General features: G+C 40.9%; 1 protein-coding gene and 1 pseudogene across 1 annotated transcript in view; both read right to left on the reverse strand.

Annotated features, from left to right (window-relative positions):
- Window positions 1-248: 248 nt before the first annotated feature.
- FCHSD2 (FCH and double SH3 domains 2) overlaps window positions 249-24,391 on the reverse strand; it is a 248,749-nt gene continuing 224,606 nt past the window's right edge. The window contains exons 13-20 of the mRNA XM_006870271.1: window positions 22,043-22,204; window positions 11,584-11,715; window positions 4,958-5,041; window positions 4,660-4,837; window positions 4,168-4,388; window positions 3,096-3,225; window positions 2,879-2,961; window positions 249-492 (exon numbers count right to left, since the gene is read on the reverse strand). Of these exons, the coding sequence (XP_006870333.1) occupies window positions 409-492; window positions 2,879-2,961; window positions 3,096-3,225; window positions 4,168-4,388; window positions 4,660-4,837; window positions 4,958-5,041; window positions 11,584-11,715; window positions 22,043-22,204 (1,074 nt within the window). The 3' untranslated portion in view covers window positions 249-408. The remainder of the gene's footprint in view (window positions 493-2,878; window positions 2,962-3,095; window positions 3,226-4,167; window positions 4,389-4,659; window positions 4,838-4,957; window positions 5,042-11,583; window positions 11,716-22,042; window positions 22,205-24,391) is intronic.
- LOC102814869 lies at window positions 7,851-9,767 on the reverse strand (annotated as a pseudogene).

Consider the following 24,391-nt stretch of genomic DNA (forward strand, 5'->3'; position numbering starts at 1 on the left):
AGCCACTTGAAGAAAGATGAGAATCTTTGCCACATCCTTGTGGCCACAGTAATATACTGTACGAGTGCACATGGTCATTATCTCTGTGACTGTGCCCTGGACCCAGGCCTGGTCTTGAGTCTCATAGAAAAACAGACCACTGTTAGACAGGAGGGCTACCCCTCACTGCTTCTAGGGCCCACTAAGATTTGTGCTATGGTAGGAGAGATGACGTAGAAAATGACAACAAAAAGGCACAAAATATTCATAAATGTGGGAGAAGTCCACTGGGCCACCCAGTCACATACAATCCTCCTTGTTTTTGCTCTGTTCAAGAGTCATCATCATGCAAAGGTGCCGAAAACACAAGACTGGCCAAACTTCAAGCCTGGCCTTGATTGTAGCAGACATGGATGAGCTACCCTGCCATCACACCAGCGTGATCTCCACATCTTCCATCTTCTCTGCCGGCCTCCGGTGGTTCTGCGTTGGGGGAGGGGGAGCTGCCCGGACCTGAGCAAGGAAACAATCATGGGAATTTCAGTCAGCTTCTGGTCTTGGTGCCTGAGACATCAACCACTCATTTATCCAAGGACGTGGGTACCCTGGGATTGCAGAAATGCTCTGAGCACGCACTTTCCAACTAATCCTATTTTCCACACTATGAAGGAGGTAGTGGAGGCCGGAATTACATTCCCAGTCAATGTGCCTCAAGTACAGTCACCACTTGTCTGTCAGTGAAGTCTTGCACGTTCTTATGTTGCTGAACAAGTTGCAGGGGCTCTACCAGATTAAGACAGTCTAGGAAGAGAAGCCTGGTGATCTATATTTGAAAGGCAGCAAGTGCAAACCCTCTGGATCACAATGGTCTCATCCCACTGTGCATGTGGCTGCCTTGAGTCAGGGCAGCTAATAAGAGTGAGCTTTTGTTCTGGATGCAATGTCCAATCCATGAACTGGGGTCTTGTATACGCTGAAAGCTTCATGGGAACCACAGTTTTGAGTGCAAGAGACACTTTAACTCTTAAGAACCTTTTCCAAAACAAAGTCCTGGGAGCAAGTGAGAGCAATGCTCAGAGAACTGAAAACATTTCAGCATGTTTTGGGAAGAGAGAAGGCTAGAAAGGTAGGGTGGGGTTACGCAGTGAAGGCTTTGTTAAGAAATCTGAGCTTTATTCTGTGGATTGCAAGTATGAGAGCAGCAGTATGTGGTCTGTGAAATGATGACTTTATAACTTTAGTAGCAGTTTGTAGACCAGATGGGAGGTGGGCAGGAGTATAGGAAAGATGATACCTCAGGAGGCGGTATCATCTAAATGAGAGTTGAAGTTAGTCTGATCTAGGACAGTGGTAGTGGGGGAAGGGGAGAAGTTGAGAGACTGACAGCTGGCCTTGGGACAAACCTGGCAGGATTTGGTGATGGCTGTGGGAGGCAGAGTCAGGCAGTACAAGAATACTAGAGCACTGGTAGGATGGGGCTCCACTTCCTAGACAGGCACTACAGAAGGGGCATGTCTGAGAGGAAAAATGAAAAGCTCATTTTTCTTGAGTTTTTGGGGCCTGGGACATATAAGTTGAGATGTCCACAAATCCAAAGCTCAGGGAAGAGACGATAGCAAGAAATACGGGAATTTTAAGTACATAAATGGTGAATTTAATGATAAGAAGTTCAGGGACAGAACCCTGAAAGGCATCAGCATCTTAGAGAGGAACAGAAAAAGAGAAGTCTGCAAAGGCCAATGAAAAGGGCGGGACAGAAGGGATGTAGAAAGAAAACCAGGGAAGTGAAACAAATCTGTGTGCTCTTCATTTCTGCTGTTACCCACCAGTCCACACCACCATAACCTCTTGCTTGTTCCAAGGCTCCAGTCTCCTACTGGCTCCCCCACATCCATTCTGCCATCTTCAGTTCACTCTCCACTTAGATGCCATAATACACTTGATGAAAATGCTTCACTGCCCTGCATAAAGTCTTTCCATACCTTCCAATCACATTAGGATCAAGAATTAAATCCTCACCAAGGTCCATAAGGTCCTAGCTGCTTATACAACTCTATAAAATAATTGTGTGCTCAGGACCTGTTTCCTCCTGCTATCGTGAAGATCAGCTCCATGTGGCAGTCTGACTCGGGTGATGCAGCTGGCACCATGCAGGTGCTCAGTATATATCTGCTAAATGAAGGAAGCAGCTCAAAGAAAGACGGCCAATGTTGATAAGGAGGTAAACAGAATTGCAAAGTATCCACTGGATCAGCAATGTGAGAGTTCTGACTTTGGTGAGAGGTGTTGCATAGTGTAGTGGTGGGTGGAAGTGAGGCTGCACTGAAGTCAGGAGTAAAGGTAAGTGCTTGTAACAGCATATTCTCCAGGAGACCAGGAACTCTTTGAGGACATGAAGTGAATCTTATTTTAGTCCCCCAGAGGTAAATAAAGGCCTGGTAAATGGGTTCTCAATGAATTCTCACTGAAACAAGGAGCTTCTGTTCACAACTGATTACTTTATCCTGGTGTGGCACTGTAGGATCAGCACTGGACAGCTAATCACAAGGCTGGTGGTTCAAACTCACTAGCTGTTCCTTGGAAACCCTACACAGGGTCATTATGAGTCAGAACTGACTCAATGGTACATAACAACAACAATAATGCTTACCGAGCATGTTATAATTTAAATACTTTCACATGATCCTTATCATGGCTAAACAAGAAAAGTTCCAGAGTAACCCAGACCTTCCAAGATGAACTGATTTTTATAGTTCTCCTTTGCACGAGCTTTAGTTACCCTCCTAAACCTATTTCACCCTTGCTGGGAGAACCAGCCACAGCAAAGAGGAACATTAACATTTAATTTTCAGCTTCAAAGACCTATGCACTACGTCGCCTGGCAAGGTAAGAGACTTACAGGTCGCAGTTTGCCATGTGAGGTCTCAGAAGTATGCCTTGGTGCCTGCGAAAATCCTGGAGATTCAGAAGGGAAGCTGTTGTCTAAAGGAAGGAACCAAAGAAGCTTGTTTGGATTTGTGTTAGTAGGCACAATAGACATGCGAATGCAGTTATGTTTGTAGATCTGATTTTTGAAACAAACATGTATTCTGACCCATGCCCAGGAGAACCCTTACCATTTGCTGATGGAGACCGAGGGAAGTACTGGGAACTCCTTTTATCTGGACTTGGGTAAGGGCTGCTGGGAGGCTGGTCGTATAACGGCAGTGGAGGCAGGGAACTGTGAGTCTTCGGGGAAGGAGAGATCTGCATCCAAGGAAAGAAGTTACAAGGTGCTTACCTCAGGCACAGAGAGACTTGCTGGGTTCTCTGACGACAATTACTCTTCTCTGAGCCAGGTTATGGCTATTAAATTTTTGGGGGGGGGTCAGCCTTGTTAGAAGCAAATGGATCCAGAACCATCACTCCAAACCTCAATTTTATATTGCACTGAAATTTTTCCTTTCAGAAATCTCATTATAATACTCATAAATCAAACTATTCTCTAGATTTATATTGAAAACATGTCACATTAACTAGTCAATTCAGCAAATTCATTGAAGGAAAAAAGATGTATCTTTTTTGGGTGAAGATAAGATAACTGGTTGAGATTCTGACTTTCTCTGTTTTGTAAATTAAGGCTAAAGCGCCATAATCACCATAGAAACAAGACAGACAACATGCTTTTATGGTCCTCTACCTGCAAGGTCTGCTATGACAGCTGCTCAGAGAAGACAAATCCAACTGACTGAATCAGGGGTTTCCTGTTGAGCAAACTTTTGCTATGACTGATGAGCCTGGGGCCACATGAATGTGTACTGTGGATCTTTAAAATGGATCAGGAGGATGCAGGCTAAGAAGGGAGGCTCTGACAGAGATAGAGAGAAGGAGACTGGTGATATTTTTCTTTACTACATAAATTAAACATAAGGACCCTACATTCCCTTTCTGGTTTGTTTCTTTCTCTCACCAAGCCATTCTTTGTATGTCACAGTTAATTTAGCATTTTGGTTCATCGATACACACATGAGAAAGTGAAGAGAATGACGGAACAGGATGGCCACATTCTGCTTTCCCAAATTTATTTTTGTGGAAACCTGATGGAGAATCAGAGTGGTAAGGGCCGGGCAGAGCCCCAAACCTGATTTTGGCCCTGGGAATACTTTTCTTCCAACATCTTTTCATTGAGCTCTCTTCCCTCTCATGTACCTGAATATCTCTCATCCGTGGAGTATCACCATTTTCTGAGGCTGACAGTTCTTCCACTAGCACCGATGGGAAAACTCCAACTCGTCCATTGAATTCCCCTTCCCAGAAGCCATCATCATCTTGGTTTTCTTTGTTCAAGATACGAATGATTGCTCCCTCAGGAAAAGATAATTCATCATCTGTCTGGCCCTCATAGTCATAAAGTGCTTTCACAAAACAGACTAGGGAGCAAGAAGGAAAAATCCAGTCAGACTGCTTTTATACCATCCTTCATGCTCACACAACAACAAAAGAACATGAGTAAAGTTCTATGTTTTTACTCACTGAAGATCAACTTCAGAATTCTAAAGTACAGGACAAATGTGACCAAATTAAAAAACAAAACAAAACAGGACTAAGTTATGCTTTTAAAACATACTAGAGGTTTACTCCAGGATAATATAGTTTAGATCAAAGGTGGCCAAATAAAGAGTGCCTTGTTTCAGTCTTTACCGCTGGCATCTCCGTTGAGGCTGCCTGAAACGAGTTCAGCTTCCGTGGAATTGCTGGATGTGTGTGAACGACTGTCCAAAGCAGCCAGAGACTGCAGCATGCTCAGGAGGCTGTTCGAGGTGGGAAACTGCAGGTACTTTTCTGGCACATAACCCACTTGGCCAACTTTATTTCGAGCCTGGGTGAAAGACAGGTGACAAACCAGGTTTACACACACAGTTTGGACAGCATGTAAGAAGAACCAAAACAAACTCCTATAAATATCACGAGGAGGGGTGATATGAGCAAAGGAATATACCTTTACCCAGTCTTCCATATCTCCATCTTCAATCACTTCTAACACCTCATGTTCCTCAATGGTCAACTCATCTGGTTGAGAAGCCTGCAATGTAGGATGGTCATGGACAAAAATAAAAAGGTTAGATAGAGAGCAGATGTGAGCTGGTTATAACAAAAACGGGATCAAAATATTGAAATGATTTTGAAAAATTTTTTGAACATAAAAATTTAAATGCAGTAGGGCTATCATAATGAGATGAAGTTTTATTTTCAAAAACAAACAAAACGAAGCACCAACGAAAGCTGGCGGATCTGGGTGCTTGAGGCAGTCAGGTTTAGTAAGCATAGCACCGCACTGGCAGTAGAAGACCTGGCTTCAAGCTCCTATGAATGGATCTGTCAGTAAGTTATTCAATTCGTGAGGCCTCCATTTCTTCACAATGACAATCCTGTGTTCTCTGGAGGGAGGGAGGGGGCTCACTGTGGGATGAATAAACACATAAGCATGATGACCTGCAAAGCACAGTCAGAGATGGAAGCACTCAATGAGAACTGCCAGCAGAGGGCTACAATGAGGCGCATGCCATGAAGATGTAGAGAGCTATATATGTGGATGAGACGAGTGACCCTGAATCACTGTAAAACGGGGCCCAGAGGGAGAAAGTTGTGGGAAAGGATGTGAGGTTAGTCACGGAGCCCTGGTGTGGCGCTGTAAGATAAGCACTTGACCACAAGGGTCATTGTGAACTACAAGGTCGGAGGTTCAAACTCACCAGCTGCTCCTTGGAGACCCTATACAGGGTTGCTCTGTGTCAGAACCAACCCGATGGCATTTAACAACAACTTTTAAGTGTAGAGACTGGGCTGGTCCACGTGAATGTCTCTGTACAAGCTCTTAACTGTGGTGACTTTATTATTCCTGACAGTGGGATCTAAGAGCACCAGACAATATATTGCGCAGGAGACCTTAGAATCGGAAAGCAACCTCTCAGAGGCTCTGCAGAGAGGTGGGGGTCAGAGAGTCTGTTTGGCTTTGCTTTCTTAAGAGGCTTGCTTTTCACATATAACAGACAGGGGCCTGCTGGCATCTTATAGTCCTAAAAGCTTTCCCCAAGTTCCAAGATCCACCAAAACTATCACCTAAGACTACATACAGCTTTTCAAATCTCATAATCTCAAAGTGTTGTTACACAAACAAAAATACGTTAAGAAAATGGGTTACCTTCCTGAGACCCATTTCTCATTTCCAAAACATCATAACATTTCATCTAAACCAAGATCCTGGACATTGCAAAGGCTTTGTGAGATAGTCACTGAAAAGGACCCCAGGAATGTATTTTTAATTAAATAACACCATCTCAAAATATAAGGAAGAAATGCTAATTAGCTCCTGATAAGCTTTTCAACAGTTTCTTTGCTACTCTGAAATTATACTCTGCATTGAATATATCAACACAAGGCACCAATATAACATAGATTTTCTCCCATAATTCCACAGCAAGATACTAAGTGTCAACACAACCAGACTTAAATATGTGTGAGAGAGCAAAGCATGAGGGATAAGAGCACCTTTACACACGTTGCTGCCAATGTAAAAAAAAACTTCATGGAAGTTCAGGTGAGTTATCCACATTGTTATACAATAGCAGAGACTAGCTTCATCACACTGTTCCCCTGGGGGGACAGCCAACTTTTCCACTTAGGAGGCCAAGTCCATGGTCTATAGGAGTTATTCTCAGGTTTAAAGACACTCTTTATTCTAACCTATCCTCTAGAGTATTTTTTACCATGACCAGAGGTACCTTCTTAAAAGCCAAATATAATTTTAGGACATCTAAGGTTCCTCCAGGAGTGTGGTGGCTCTTCAGGATAAGCACTGGAATGTGAGCTAGAAAGCCCACCCTGGGAGAAAGATGAAGCTGTCTGCTTCCACAAAGATTCACATTCTCAGAAACCTTATACAGGGTTCACTATGAGTCGTAATTAACAAAAAGGCTCCTGAAGTGCTTAGGATAAGCACTGGACTGCTAACCACAAGGTCAGCAATTCAAACCCACCAGTCACTGCTTGGAAACTCTATACTGGGTTGCTCTGAGTTGGACTTGATTCCACAGCACTTAACAACAACAACAAAGGCTCTTACTAGTGTCATAGTGGGTTAAGTGTTGGGCTGCTAACCTCAAGGTCAGGAGTTTGAATCCAACATTTGCTCTGAGTGAAAAGATGATACAGTCTGCTCCTGTAAACATTTACAGCCTTGTAAACAGTTCTACTCTGTTCCATAGGGTGGCTATGAGTTGGAGTTATAGCAGTGGATTTCACAGTTGTTTTTTTTAAGGCTTCAAGAACATAAGTTGATATGGAAAATGTTCCTTGTCAAACCAAGTTAACAACTTTATTCATGACAATACATATCTACATACAAACAAGGTTCCTCCCAGTCAGGATAAAAAGCAGCCATGTTTACTTCCAGCTGCTCTCCTTTCCACCCTTGATGTTCCCACAGCACTGAGTCGAACCTGAATCTAGTATTTCCTGAAGACGCCACCCTGTCATTACTCTATCTCAGGATCTGCTGTTCTCTCTGCTCAAAAGGCTCTTTCCTCTCTCTGCTCTCACAGAGTATCTAGAAAGGTCTTACTCATGACCAAATTTAAATGTCACCTCATCTGTAAAAGGCATCCCAAAGAGCACAGATTTAGCAGTTTTACCTCTACTATAAACTCCCCCCCCCTCCCATTGAGGCCTTTTATTCCGATATTGTTGATGCTTAAAGAAAATAGCTTTGCCCATAGATCATGGTGGCCTGGACTTCTGACACCAACATGTATCTGACCGACTGGGAATCAGACCAAACTGTATTCTTCTTAGGTCAAGTCAGTTGATAAATGGCACTTAACCGCTTATTTCTTTCAAACAACCTTCAACAAGAACTCATAAGTCACATTGATTATGTCCCAAGAGATGAGGGAGCGATGGTAATTCAGATGGGCACCTCTGAAAAGATTGGTCACTTTTTTTGAAAACCCTGGGGAAAGACTGATATTCCCGACCAATCTGAGACTGCATGCGTGTTTTTACATTAATTGGAAAAAAAACAAGAATCCAAACACGGCACCCTGTAGGCCTCCCCAGATAAAATCATTGACCCAATGAGCACTGTGAGACGTTGCAGTAGGCAAATACTCCTTAACGGGGCCTGAAAAAAAAAAAGGGCATTGCTGGATTCGTAACCGAGAAGAATGGGCACCAACCCTCAACAATACTCTCTAATTCCATGGCACTTTAGTGCCTAGAAGGCCTGATAAGTGTTTGTAAATTTGTCATGATGCTTGTGGTCTTGAAGCAATGTTTGCACTCTTTCCAGTGGATGAAAATTGCTTCTGCCGTCCCTGTAAGTACGGCTACAAGTTGCTAACTCTGGAGTACTGACATGTTTCCGGAGAAGGCGGGATAAATCCTCATACAGACCAAACATAAGAGCCAGTGTAATTGTCTTCTGCATTAATGGAGGAAGGATCCTTCGATACAAGTTTCAGAATTCAGTGCTCCTCAACTGAAGTACTGCATCCTGGGTTTTGATTCCATATAGCTGCTGCCGAAGCAAGACCTTCTGAATGGGAAATGTGATGACAATATTGTTGAAGGCTGTACAGCAGCCACAAAAGTAATGCTTCATTTGACCAACACTTGTCATGTGAAGTGATGTGTCTTGTTTGGAAGATGCTAGGATTGGTGGCCTCTTTTCATGAGCTTCTGAATCCATTATGTTACTTAAAATCTTTCTTCTTCACGAAGGCTTTTTTAAAACCTGGTTGGATCCACAGAGCACAACAGTGGCAGGATTCAAATCTCATTGTTCAGCCCCATGATGAGGTGAGCCACCCCATCTCAGTGTCCCAAACTTCTTGTTCATTTGCAGACACTTCACCTTTGACAGAGGGCTGGAGTGTTGCTTACAACACTGTGCCTGGTGTTTTGGGGGATGGTAGTGTTCTGGTAACTTTCCCAATTTCTTCCATTCTGGGGTCAATTTTGATAACTAGATTTCCCATGGCCACTGACATCCTGGCCCCACCCCCAGTAGTCACCTGCCAGCAGGTCAGTGAGCGAGTCCTCTACTATAAACTTTTCATACACGTTGTATTTTTAAGGTTAATTTTATTCCTCCCTAAACTGTTCATTCCTGGAAGGCAGGAACTGATGTTTAACATAATTATTCTTGTATCCCCCCAATTTATCACATATTGGGCAGAGAATATTTGTTCAATGATTACCTGACTAGATAGTTTTACACCTGGGTTTATTCCAGGCACATGTCTGAGATATACCAACAGAGAGGATATCTGCAGTGTGTGTGCTGTTTATAATCACTGAGACATTTAGGACCTTTACCACCTTAGGATCTTATATTTTAGTTCTGGAACTTTTAATTAAATTTAATACTGAGAGGTGACATGGGGAGACATTTCCAGCCCTAGTTTTATGATACCTGTAACACCTTCCCAAATATCTTAGAAGATGGCTTCAAATTTTCAAAATATTATCAAAACAATTTATACTGGAAAAAAAAAATCCCACCCATTTTTGGAAGAGAAACTATTATGAATTTAGGTATAAAATGAAAGGATGTTGTCTCAAAAAGCCTGAGACTCATTGATATTGGGGGCTAACTGGTGCTAACCTTTGGATCTCAAGGGTGCTGGTGGCGAGACTGAGCTGATTTAGTGTGGGATTATTGGAGATTCTCTCCAGGTACTTCCTCTGTGGTTCCTTATCGTTATCCTTTCTCATCAGAATGGGAGCTAGAGAAGGAGTCACTTGTTCATGTCTTCTTTACACCATTCATTTATTCATCCCACAATTATTTAAGGAGGACCTACTATGTGCTAACTGCAAGGTCCGAAGTTCAAACCCATTATTTGCTTTTTAGAAACCCTATGTAGGAGTCCTGGTGTGGTGTTGTGGGTTAATGCACCAGACTGCAAAGCCGTTTGAACTGCAAGGTCGGCGGTTCAAGCTTACCAGTTGTTCCTTGGAAACCCTATATAGGGTCGCTATGGGTCGAAATCGACTAGACGGCATTTAACAACAACATGTAGGGTCAGTGTGAGGTGGAAATGATTTGACCTGGCACTTAACAACAGCATGTGCCAGGCACTGTTCTAGGTGCTGAAGACACTTAAGCACAGACAAGGTTTCTGCCTTCATTGACCTGCGATGAGGATCTGGACAAAGAAATATGAGAACAAATACCATAGTTCTGACTAGTGATAACTGCTATAAAATAAGCCAAACAGGGCAGTTGGGTAGAAAGTAGTGACTAAGGAGTTGGTTAAGCAATTAAGGTGGTCAGGGGAGGCCTGAGGAAGCACTGTTTAGCTGAGCCTTGATGAGGAGCAGTGAGCTGTCAACAGAGGTTTAGAGAAAGAGAGTTCTAAGTAGAGGGAGCAGTAAGTGCAATGTTACCAAGTCAGGAAGGAGCCTGGTGCTCCTGAAGATTCAAAGGCAGCAAGCCAGAACAGCTAAAATATAGTGAATGCATTGGGTGGGCATGGTCTCAGATGAAGCTGGGGAGGCTGGCGGGAGCCAAATCATGCTGGTCATTACCGACTCTAGTGAACAGACTGATTGCTTTCCTACACAAGATGGAAAGCTTATAAAGGATTTTAGGCAAGGGAGTAAAATAATCTTCTGTAGAGCATCCTGGTGTGGTTCAGCAAAGGACTATACCAGCTGCTCCTTGGAAACCCTATTCAGGGTCTCTATGAGTAAGAACCAACTCCAAGGCACTTAACAACAACAACGTGTTGACGATAATTCTGGCTTGAGTGAAGAATGAACTGTTGGGAGGCAAGAATGAAGTAGGAAGTCCAATTTTGAGGCTTTTTGTTGTTTTGGTTTTGTTTTTATGGCAGTCAGAGCATTGGCCTACATGGCAGCAGACGTGGTTAATGTTAAAAGTGAATGGGTCCAGAACAAATTTTGGATGTGTACTCGACAGAACTGGTTGGTGGGCTGGAGGAGGGAGGCAAAGGCAAGAAGATCCGAGGAAGTAAAACTCAATTTACTTTGCGCTGAGTAAACAGTTAATGAGAAAGCAGGGCAGGGTTAAGAGAGGTTAAGAACTACAAGAAATCAGGTTTGAAAAATCTAGGTCCCTGCTTGACATAGATAAAAAGGGTGATTATATTAGGATAAGGAAAGGCCAAGTTTTAAAAGCTTTGTAAAAACAATCCTCCTTTGATATCAATTTTGAGGGTTAGCCTAATAAGGTACAGTCTTATGCTAATCAGGCAATTAATATAGGTAAGAGTTCTATTTACTGACAACTTATTAGATGCCACTTTGTTATGAGAGTATTATCTCATTTAACCCTCACATTAGCCCTATAATATATTCCCATAATAAAGATACAGAAACAGAGGTTCACAAAGACAAAGACTAGAGGAGGATCAGATAGCTTGGAGCAGCACACAGTAAACAGTCTGACATCAGCTCTTCATCACTATGTTCTGCTACTTCTAATAGTAACTGAGCACCAATTTTAAGCTAAGCATAGTATGAAAGACTGGTAGATACAATTGTGAGTATCCTCAGAGTTGATACAATTTAATATCAGCACTAGGTCAGAGATACACAAACCTTGTAGGAATAAACAACTTTGCAGGTGAGTGGATAATTTCTTAAGGTGCCAGAAGGGCTAGAGCTGCTGTCATCAAAAGCCTCCATGTTGTCTTCAAACTCTTCTTCTTCTCTGTCAGCATCTGCATTAAGCTAGGAAAAATTAGAAGCCATTGATTAGTTTCCTCACCTCAAGAAAATGGTTGAAAGTAGGAGAAAACACTTAAAATTTGATGGTTTAAAATATTAATTTACCTACTCAACTCTACATATAAACGACTGTTCTTAGTTGCGGCTTTCATGTTATGAAAGAATAGGGGTTTTTCTTCTTTTGAAATAAGGATAAAACTATAAAACATATAAGAAACATGTATCACCAGACTTTCACTATTTTTACTGTTAAGTACTAATAAAGGCTTCTTATAATTTTTAACTAATCAGACTGAGAAACATTAAAAAAAGACTTATAAATGCTACCAAGGATGTGGAGCAACAGGCTTTCATTTATGGTGTAGAAATGGAATTGATATATTCTTTTTGGAAAATAACTCACCTACTAGAATTTAAAAAACAAAAAAATTTACTACTTGATCAAGCAACTCTGCTTTTGTGGATCACTATACAGAAATAAGAGTACCAGTATGTAAGAGTATATGTTCTAGGATGTTTTCTGCAACAATGCTGTACTGGCAAAGGCCTGGGCACAACTTTCATGTTCATCAATAGGGGAATGGTTGAGTAAATTATGTCACATTCATATTACAGATGAATAACACCCATGAACGAGTCCTGGTGTGGGTAAATGCACTGAACTGCAAAGTCGGCTTGAACCATAAGGTTGGTGGTTCAAGGTCACCAGCTGCTCTTCAGAAACCCTATGCCAGGTCACAATCAACTTGATGGCACTTCATAACAACAACAACAACAACAACAAACACCCATGAAAATTGAGTTAGATCTGAGCAGTTTCACCAGGTGCATTAATGTTGCCAAGCATCAATAATGTCTATAGGAGCACAGAACCTGATGGGGAGGCAGAGTGAGACAAGTAAAGACTGAAGAGTAGATGACATGAATTGTTAAAATAAGTATATTTTACTTTTTAAATTAAAGTTAGGAAAACTTCTTAGACATAATCACACACCTTGAAGGAATGAGTCCCTGGGCATTGGGGCTAGGACCATAGTCTCAGGAGGACATCACGTTCAACTGGCAAACACAGTCAACATAGATAATGGTCTACATGCTACTTTAGTAAGTAGTGACTGGGGTTTTAAAAGCTTGTGAATGGTCATCTAAGGTTCAACTATTGGTCTTTCCCCATCCTGGAGCAAAGAAGTGTGAAGAAAATAAAAGACTCAAGGAAACCGTCCAAAGAACTAATGGACCACTTGAATCCCAGGCCCCATGACCCTGAGACAAGAAGAACTAGATGGTGCTAGATTACTACCTACTACTGGGAAAAGGAAGGAGCTCTGGTACTGTAGTGGTTACAAATCAGGCTGCTAACCTTAGGGTCAGCAGTTCGAAACTACCAGCTGTTCCACGGGAGAAAGATGAGACTTTCTGCTCCCATAAAGATTTACAGCCTCGGAAACCCAGTACAGGGTTGCTATGCGTCAGAACGGACTCCATGGCACATAACAACAACAACTCTGAAAGGGATTACATTAGAAGATCCTGGGTAGAGTGGGAGAAAAATATGGAACAAAACTCAACATCATAAAGAAGACCAGGCTTATTGGTCTAACAGACTGGTGGAACCCCTGAGATGACAGCCCTTAGACATCCTTCAGGCCTGGAACTGAGCTTAGTGGCTTAATTTTCAGTCAAACAACAGACAGACCTATAAAGTGAACATTAATTAACACCTGCAAGGTAAGCACTCCTTACAACAGTCAACCATATGAGATCAAAGGGCAGTGTTTGCCAGGGATAAAGATTAAATGGTAGGAAGGGACAGATGAGAAGGTCAAATAGACATGGTAAATGCAGGGAGAAAGTGCGAAAAATGCTGTTGCATTGTGGGAGTTACAATCATTGGCACAAAACAAAATGTGTGACTTGTTGAATAGAAACCAATTTGCTCTTAACTTTCACCCAAATCACAACAAAAAGTTAAAGAAAGAAACAGGAAAAAATCCAATAAAGAGAAAACAAAACAGTTCAAAGGGGTGTGGAGAGACTGGAACCCTCCTACATTGCTGGTGGGACTGTAAAATGGTTCAACCACCCTGGAAAATGGTATGGAATTTTCTCAGAAAGTTGGAAATAGAAATACCTTATGTATGACCCAACAATCCATCAAGAAATACAAGTTAGGACACTAGTAGATATATGCACACCAATGTTCATCACAGCTGTATTCACAAGAGCAGAAAGATGGAACAGCCTAAATGCCCATCAATGGAAGAATGGATAAACAAACTTTGGCACAGACACACAATGGAATACTAAGCAATGTTGAAGAATAACAATGAAGCGTGAAACACCTCATAACCTGGATGAATCTGGAGGACATTATGCTGAGTGATGTTAGTCAATCACAAAAAGACAAATATTACATGAAACCATTATTATAAAAAACTAAGAAAAGGTTATCATACTAAAAGAAACACTCTTTGATGGTTACTAGGGGTGGAGGGGAGAGAGAGTAATTCACTGGCTAGAGGGCAGACACATGTTAGCTCAGGTGACAGGAAGGGCAATATACAAGAGGGAGGGTGGCAGAAGAATGATAAAGATAGGTGAAGACACAAGGAGGTATGTATGCATGGGCTAAAGAGGATAGAGGTAAATAGTGATATATACACAACCTTGGAATAGCAGTGCTCTGTGAGTAGAAACATAGGATGAATTGGTAAGGGAGGAAGAGTGAGATATACATATATTTATATATCCCACAAATGTGTAAGATTGAAAAATAATATTTGTACATGGGTATTTATCTTTTTGCAAACACCATTATGAATGTAGTGGAGCATACAGAGGGCAAAATGATGAACACTTCTTAGGGATTATCAAATAGCTTAAGGTAATGAGTTGTTGGGTTTAGAGGCTCAGGACCATAGTCTCAAGGGACATTATGGCTAATTGGCATAACATAGTCCACAAAGACAATGTTTTACATTCTGCCTGGGTTAGTAGTGTCTGGAATCTTGAAAGCTTATGAGTGGGCATCTAAGGTGCAGCTATTGATCTCTCCACATGTGTGGAAGAAAGAAGAGTGATAAGAGTTGAAGATGTTCTCTATGGTCTTGGCCACAGAAGCGAGATGACAAAGGGAATATTACTGTTTGGAAAGCATCTCAATAAGACACACGTGTGCTGCTGCTGTGGCTTGGAGGCCTTCCATCTTCAGAAGTTGACCTCTGGCAAATGTGGCTACCCTGCCAAGCACAAGAAAAAGTATAACTGGAGTGCCAAAGCTAAAAGATGAAAAACTACTGGTACTGGCTGAATGACAGACCTAAAAATTGTACACTACAGATTCAGGCATCCACGAAGGGACAGCACCTAAACCTAAGAGGGTAGCTGTTGCTGCAGCACCCAGTTATCTTTAGGATTTCAGTGACTAGTTGTGCAATAAATGTTCTCAGATTAAAAAAAAAAAAAAGAATTGAAGATTCAATGAGTCCAGTGGACTAATGGAACATGTGAACATCAGTCTCCATGACGCTGTGACCAGAACTATATGGTGCCCAGCTACCACTGCCAACTGCTCTGAAAGGGATCATGTTAGATGGAGGTTCCAGATATAATGGGAAAAAACGTGGAACAAAACTTAAAATTATTTAAAAAGACGGTGCTTCCTTTACTGGTCAGAAAGAGACTGGGGGAACCTGCAACTATGAACCAGTAGCATCCTTCAGGCCTGGTAAGGAACTCACTCTCGTGGCCCAATTTCAGCCAAGCAGTAGATGGGTATGTAAGGGGACAATAACACTAGTAAAGAATGCTCACCATGGAATGGTGAGTCATTCAAAAGGTAACATCTTCTTAAGGACAGAGTTGAGGAGGGATGGGAAGGTAGGTGGGATGCAAATAAGAACCACAGGGTGGAAGTGGGATGACTGGTGTTGCATGGAGGAGACTGCTATCACTGAGATGAAACAAAGTGTGTGACTGTTGAATGTAAGACTGATCCTCTTGTCTGTAAACCTTCACTCAATTTACAATAAAAAGCTAAACAAAAAAACAAACACTGCCTCAAAGACCTTTTCTTTGTTTCTTTACATATAAACTTAGCGTCTGCTTGTTCTCAAGTTCAAACACACCAAAGCAGCAATGTTCATGCATTAAGGATACACAGAAGAAAAGTCAGGACTGGACCTCATAGTAAAACCATTAATTGGTTAATCTGAAAAACAAACAAACAAACAAATCCATTGCCCTTGAGTTTATTCCAACTTACAGGGGTCCTATAGGACAAAGCAGAGCGGTCCATAGGATTTCCCAGGCTGTTTACGAAGCAGACTGTGGCAGCTTTCTCTTGTGGATCAGCCAGTCAGTTCAAACCCCCAACCATTCTTTTGGTTAGTAGCCAAGTACTTAACCGCTGTGCCACCAGGACTCCTTCATCAAAGTATCAAAAGTCTACTGTATGCTGAACGCTGAGGGAAAGGGCACAGTCAGCATTCCTGGAGCTCACAGTCTGGAGGGGAGCATGGGCTAAGTGCAGAAGAGGTGAAGGGGAGGCAGCTGCCAGGGAAGAGTTCTGAGATATACTAAGTCTAAAAGTAGAGGTTACCTATAGCTCAAATCCTATTTTTCAGTGAGGCAAGTTCTTTCGAATAGTTATCACTATTTAAAAATGGACTCTCTTCTTAACTGCTCAATTTTATTGTTCTCTAATAAAATTCTATTGAATTGGGGGGAAGAGAGGACTAATCCAGAAGAATAATACTACATTGCTTTGGTCCTTGAAATATTCTCGTTTATAAATATTACTGAAAACTCCCAGCTGAATGAGGTAACCATGGGTTTCATTTAAACAAACAATTCATCTAGGGTCAGTTGGGTGGCAAAACAGACTCAAACCTGGACCTCTCAAATCTCAGCTATGATCCTATTGTTTGTTTTCTAACAAGGTCTAACGGCATTGTGTCATATAAAAGAATAAGGATCATATGCTAGAAATTGTCATAAAATTAACTTCAAAAATATTTTTATGTACTTAGTAGACATCATCTTCATATTCTACAAAAGGTTATGGGCATTTAAAAAACAAACAAACTGTGAGCACTACCAAAAAATACCCACATAATTTATAAAAACTAAAATTAAAGTCGATGTGGGTAGAACAAATTTCCAAAAATATATAAGGAATGTTAACTAACATGTACTGTGCACTTTGGCACTGGGAATCAATCCAAGGCATTTTATCTTGGCAACAATTTTCCTTCTTTATTTTGAGTTCGTTTTTGATTCTCATGGAAGGGAATGACAGGATACAGTGACAGCGACAGGGGTCACCGCCATATGCTTTTGCATTGCTCTAGGAGCTTTCCAAAGCATGTCATTTTAGAATAATTTCTTCCTTTTCCCTCTCCCATCCTATGAGACTTAATTGTTACAATTTTTTCTTGACCCAGCATTTCTAAAATCACATTTTCCTTGTCTCTTATCTTACCTATTCTTTCATCCCTTTTCCTTCCTGTCATTTGACGGAATTCCAATCAGAACTATTCTTTTTAGTTGTGCTGATATTTTCCTTACTTCAACATTGTAAAATGTGTACTTTTATTGTAAGAGCAGATGAGAATTAAAAAAAAAAACACAACTGGTTTCAGTAAGTATCTTCTTGTACTTAGCAAAACCACCTTCAAAGGGCTTCATGAACTCGTTGTGACACTCTAGATTTTGGAGGCCCGACACACTTTGGCTTGAATGTTGACTATGCTACTAACTTGCAGTGTCACCTTGGGAACATTAATGAACTCCTCAACCTCAAATGACCTCATCACTGGAAAGAAGATGGAGTGGGGCAATGACTTGATGTGCTTGGCTGCGCATCATAAGGCTGGACGTTTGAGTTTACCCAGAGGTGTCTCAGAAAAAAAATGCCTGGTGATCTACTTCTGAACAAAGCAGCCATGAAAACCATATGAACACAGTTCTACTCTGATATATTTGGGGTCATCATGAGTTGGGCTCCACTTGACAGCAAGAGTTATGCAAAGTATACGTCTTCCTAATGGAATATTAAGCAGATATTAAAAGGATGATTATAGACCATACAGCATACATGAAGTGCTAGGCTAAAAAAAGTTACAACATTTATCTTATTACCACAAAACAAAAAAGTGTAGTAGACAGATGAAGGTAATACACCAAATTGCTAACAGTAGTAAGTAGAGCGTTGTTGGCAATTTTCCTTTCTCTCATACTTTCTAACTTTTTTTGTAATCTAGGTATACAATTTATCCTATTCTAAAACTAAGATGATTTGAAAAATTAGGTTGTAAAGTGGTTATGGTTTTTCAAATTTACTTTTGATTAAGAGATGGCAAGAAAATAAGAAGGGTGAGGGATGAAGGCAGTGATCCAATCATAGGAAGCTACGTGTACACTTCAGTCATGCAGCAACGGAATAATTGTATCAGTACACTGCTCTTCTTTAAAATTTTTTTTTACTATACTTTGGGATTTTTTCCCCTCCCTTATTATCTGTATCACAGCATGATGCAGAAGGCAAAGAGTTAATACCCAGGTATGTATACAGTTCCTTCCTTATTTTGTAAGGTAAATAGATAATATATTTGAAAATATTTATCTTCTATAAAGCAGTGTGAACACTTCCCAGCTACACTGTTAATGTCAAACAGTAGTATCATCAAACATGTTTTCCAGATGGAAGGGAATTCTAAACTTGATGACTAATGCTTTTGTTGGCATCTATAATGGAATAATTTGGTCCCCAGAATGTGTATTTCAGCTTCATGTACCACAGCCAGCTAGCTGTCAATGTGAAGAGACACAGCTCCCTCTAAATTCGTTCAATGTTGTCATTTAAAAACAGGTTAAATAAATATTGGGACCTCATCAAGCTGTTCTGTGCCTACATTTCCTTTATTTATATAGTTAGTAAAGCTTGCTCAAAATATAATCTCTCAGCTGAAAGAGGGAAGACACAAATTCCATAAAGGTGTTCCTTTCATTCCCTTCCTTCACTCTCAGAAGTCCTCCTCTAACATTCTTCAAGGACTTCCTTCAAGTGACATTTCCCTATTATGGGGCAAAGTGCTTTCCTAGACTTCTGGTGTTGTTAAGTGCCATCGAGTCACTTCCAATCCATAGCACTTTGGGTTTCCAAGGAGCGGCTGGTGAACTTGAACCACCTACCTTGAGGTAGAAATTGACTTTGCAGTCTAGCGCATTAACCCACAGTGCCACACCAGGACTCCTCCTGTCCTTCTAGCTGGTACTAAGTCTTCCCAGTAGCATTTCATATAATATGGGATATTTAGGGTTGGAAGGTGTCACTTAATCCAACTTTCTGAAACGCAAAGTTAAGTGACTTTTCTAAGATCCCACTGCTGATGAGGAGTATGTAATTTTGAGTTTGCTACATAGCAGCCCAGTCATACATTGCCATATATCATTAAGATCTATAAAGGTCTGTCTACTCTTTCAGACTGTAAGCTCTTTGAAGGTAGGTCCAACTCTTGTTCAGATCTGATTTTCCCAGGAAGTAGGCACAGTCAGGCAGTTTTGATTTGATTAGAAAGGTGCTAGTTCAAGGAGAATCATAGCTTTGATTGATGGGCAACAGTGCTGTAAAAGCAAAATGCCAGTTTGTGCCTGGAATTTGCAGGTCTCTTATTTCCTGTACAACAAAATAACTTGAAGTAGATGGGGATCATGACTTTTACAAGATGCTGTATAAAGAGATACTCCATGATACTGAATGACTCTATTCTATTAAAGGATCCCTGGTGTGGCACTGTGCGTTCATGCGCTGGACTGCAAGGTTGGTTTGAACAGCAAGGTTGGTGATACAAACTCACTAGCCGCTCCTTGGAAACCCTATACGAGTTTGCTATGAATCGGGACTGACGAAAAATACTTAAAAAAACCCAACATTCTATTAAAAACAGGGAAAGCTCTTCTAGCTTACATATTTTCACCAGTTGTATTACCATTATGATGCTGTATATGGTTTCCGAGGCTGTAAATCTCTATGGGAGCAGAAAGCCTCATCTTTCTCCTTTGGAACAGCTGGTGGAATCAAACTGCTGACTCTGTGGTTCATAGTCCACCACTTATCCTACAGAACCACCATGCTCCCCATTACCATTAGTAGTGAAGTAAAATTAAACCTTCAGTAGATGGTTTTCCCTTACAATGCAGATCTCCATGCAATCCTTTTGAAATGTGCATATGCACTCCCATTAGAAAACCAGAAGGTTATGTGAGAAAACTGGCAAAATGTCCAGGAATGTTTTAAAAGCTGGCTAATTTCTCTAGCAAAGATGCCTTATGTTTGTAGGGCACACACACTGAAAATGCTCTAAGGATATAATGGGAGTTGGGAGATTAAAATGATAGTTTCATGCATTCATTAATTTCTCCCTTCAACAAATCTTTATTTAGTACCTACTATGTGGCAGACACTTTACAGAGCACTGAACAAGGCAGGCATGGGAATTTTATGCCAGATAGGAAGATAGAAAATAGTCAGAAGAAAACAAATAGATAGGACAAGTACAGATTGTAACAAATGCCATTAAAGAAAGAAACAGGTTGATAAGAGAGCAATGGGTGGGTAGGTGTCAGCAAGAATTACTTTAGTCTGACCAGTTATGTATTACATAACCACCTATGCAATATCAGACACATCACTGAACTTTTTGTTGTTGTTGTTGTCAGGTGCCATCGAGTCGGAACCGACTCATAGCGACTCCATGCACAGCAGAACGAAACAATGTTCGATCCTGGGCCAACCTCACCACCGCTGCCACCCCCGAGTCCATCAATGATGCCACCTGGCCGATCCATCTCGTTGGAGGTCTTCCTCTTTTTCTCTGACCCTCCACCCTACCCAGCATGACATCCCTCTCCAACGATTGTTTCCTCCGGACTACATGTCCAAAGTAGGAGAGACGAAGCTTAGCCATCCTGGCCTCCAAGGAGCACTCTGGCTGCACTTCTTCCAAAACAGATCTATTGGTTCTTTTGGCAGTCCATGGCACCCTCAGTATTCTCCTCCAACACCACAACTCAAAGGCATCAATTCTTCTACGATCCTCTTTATTCACTGTCCAGCTTTCGCATCCATATGAGGCTATTGAAAACACAATGGCCTGGGTCAGGCGCACCCTAGTCCTCAAGCTGACATCTCTGCTCTTCAATACTTTAAAAAGTTCCTGTGCAGCAGATTTGCCCAGTGCAATACGTCGTCTGATCTCTTGACTGCTACTTCCGCGAGTGTTGATAGTTGATCCAAGAAGAATGAAGTCCTTGACAACTTCAATCCTTTCTCCATTGATAAGAATGTTGTTTATTGGTCCAGTGGTGAGGATTTTTGTTTTCTTGACATTGAGATGCAATCCATATTGGAGGCTGTGCTCTTTAATCTTCATAAGTAAATATTTCAAGTCCTCTTCACTTTCAGCGATCAAGGTTGTATCATCTGCATATCGCAGGTTGTTAATGAGTCTTCCTCCAATTTTTGGTAGTCACATTTTTCAATGTGCAAAACTAAGAGGTTGAATAGGATGATATGAGGATAGAAAGAGCCTTTGACTTGAAGAAAACTTAAGCATGAGTCCTGGCCTTGTCAATAAAACCATATTTGAGGAAAGATGCTCTGAGGAGAATGTGAAAGTCCTTGTGAGTTGAAGTCACTTTCAGACTATACCCTAGAGGCTAAGAGCTCTCCTTTCACATCTCTATAATTTATAGTTTACAACTTTCTAGATTGTCATTTTCACTAGTGAAGACCTACTGAAATTCTAGATTTTAGAAACTCTATATTAAGTGTTCTATTCTGCTGCTTCCAGACAAGAATTATCTCTGAATGAGATAATGAGCTTGGAAAATCGACGCTGTTAGTCAATTTGTGATAATATGGTTTGCTGAAGGCTCAAAAAACAAAAACAGAAACAAAACAAAACACCTATGATTTTCCTCTCTTCTTTTTTCCCAAGTTTAAGGAAAATCAATTTGTGATGCTAAAGGGAGTCCTGGTGTGGCGCTGTGGACTAATGCAACAGACTGCAAAGTTGTTTGAACTGCAAGGTCAGTGGTTCACCAGCTGCTCCTTGGAAAGCCTACACAGGGTTGCTATGGGTCAGAGTCAACTCGATGGCACTACACAACAACAACAACAAAGGAAAATACAAAAATAAAACACAACCTCTAGCAAAACCATTGTTTCTTCTTTTACATTTTGGTTATTATTAAATTTGGCTACAGAGTGCAAGAATAGTATCCATCAATGAAAGTCAGCTCATTGTATCCAAGTAGAGAAACGTACCGAGTGTAAAGTGCCATTATTGGTCACTGCAGGAAGGCGGGCCCATCGCTCATTTTCCAGTTCTTCCATGACTTGGTTCATTGCACTCTTTAGCCACGTGTCCACAGAAACACCAATCTGTTTTAGCAGCTCCAGTCGGGCTTCAGCTTTCAATTTAGTTATCTAAAAAAAAAAAAACAACAACCCCAAGACAATGGTCAGAAATCAAGGTATATTTTTCTCAGATTGTTTTAGCCATCCCTGATCTATGGGTTAGAAGAGTCTTGATAGTCACAACCAATTCTTCCTTACAGATTCTGATTTTTCAGAGAGACAGAGAAGGGAGGGAGGGAGCAAAAGAAGCATACACAGAGAAGAACAGAACCATCAGCATCTCCTGAGGATGGCAAATGGTGCATTTGCATTTTGACAAGATCGCAGTATTAATGATCAAATATAAGTTATGAACAGAAAGAGATTAGTGCACCAACATGTCTGTTTTCTTCTCCTGTTATTAAGACTATGCATCGAAACATCCTGAGATCGAGTAAATTCAAGAGCCTTCCTATACATTGCCTGGACTACTTCTTCTCTCTAATTTATCTTTAGCAGTCTGTGAATGATCTATCATGGTACTCCCCTCCCTAAACATTTCATGACTTCTGACTACCCCCTGAAGATAATGAATTAACCAATTCTTAACCTGGGGTGAAATTTATTTCACAATTTGGACTGAATTATCCTCTTTTCCACACACTTCATGCTCCCACATCACTGCTGTACTCACAGTTTCACCAAAATATCATGCCGGACCATCTGTACATAATGCCTGTTTATTCCTTTTGAAAAAATGCTGTTGTTGTCTAGTGCCCTCAAGTCAGTTCTGACTCATAGCAACCCTGTATAGAGTTTTCAAGGAACAGCTGGTGGGTTTGAACCGCTGACCTTATGGTTATCAGTGTTTATTCTACAGCGCCATACTAGGACTCAGAAAAAAAAAAAAAAGATGCATGGCAAGCTTTATTTCAAGGGTCAATTCAAATATTATGCTTTCTATTAAGACTTTCCTAGTGAAACTTCCTGCTTCCATAGGCAGTCAATCACTTCCTTCTCATTACTACTCAAGTAACTCTAAGTTGTCAGTTGAGTTGGAGACCTCACAGACAACAGAACAAAATGTGCCAGGTTTTGTGCCATCTTCACAATTATTGTGAACAGCCCACTGCTGTTGTATATTCTGAGAGCCTTCCAATCTAGGGTTTTCTAGCACTATTTTTATTTTGAACAATATTTATGCTCCATAGGGTTTTCATAGGTCAATTTCTGAGGTCTTTATTCCTTGGTCTAGAAGCACCACTGAAATTACATCAGGAGTGACCCTTCTGGTATTTGGAACAACAGTGGCATAGCTTCCAGTATCATAGCAACTCGCAAGCCAGCATAGACTGACAAATTGTTATATGGTTGAGATGGAAGAGCTCTATTGTAATGTGATGGTGGTGGTGGTGTGCTGTGGAGTCGGTTCCAACTCACAGCGACTCTGTATAGGGTTTCTGAGGCTGTAAATCCTTACAAGAGCAGAAAGTCTTATTTTGTCCCACATTATAACATGATGGGCACTAAATTATATTAACTGTTTATCTTTTTGATTAATGGGGGATCTTTTAGGACTGGAACACTAACATTCACTGCTGTTTTCCAAAGTACGTAGCATGTGTTCAGTAAAGCTTTTTTCAATGAGGAACTAATATAAAAGTTTTACCATCTGAGAAAAAGTTTTGCTATGACCAGCCTCTACCACTTCAGCTGAAATTAAGCTTTAAAAACTGCCATTCGATTATACTGAGTTATGAACTATTGTCTTAACCTTCCTTTGACTGACTTTGACAGTTAGTAATGTCTATTTTGCTTCTTAAATTAAATTACGATGTAGCAGTCTAATGTTGACAATTAAAAAGAACAATAGGAATTACTCAAACAGTATTTTGAAATAGTTCATTTTGAAATTTAACAACTATATTTTACAACAATGGAGAAAAGGAAATACCAAATATAGGTTTGGAGTTCAAAATAACTGATATTTTATTCCTCTGATCAAGTATTCAGTAGTTTTCCTCTAAGAATTATTACTTCCTTAAATACAGTTAATTAGGGAGGGGAAGGTGGAGCACAGGGCAGGGATTAGACACAGAAAAGTTTGGGTGCTGGGGAGGGGGACAATATACAAGAAGGGAGAGGGGAATGGAAGAACAAAGCAGATGGGAGAACAATTAGGCAGGTTTGAATGGGCTAAGTGGGACAGAGGTAAAGAATGATGTATGTACAACCTTGGAACAACAGGACTCTGGGATACAGAGATTAAGACATGGT

Source organism: Chrysochloris asiatica, unplaced genomic scaffold (assembly GCF_000296735.1).
Source record: "Chrysochloris asiatica unplaced genomic scaffold, ChrAsi1.0 scaffold00140, whole genome shotgun sequence".
Taxonomy (NCBI): Eukaryota; Metazoa; Chordata; class Mammalia; order Afrosoricida; family Chrysochloridae; genus Chrysochloris; species Chrysochloris asiatica.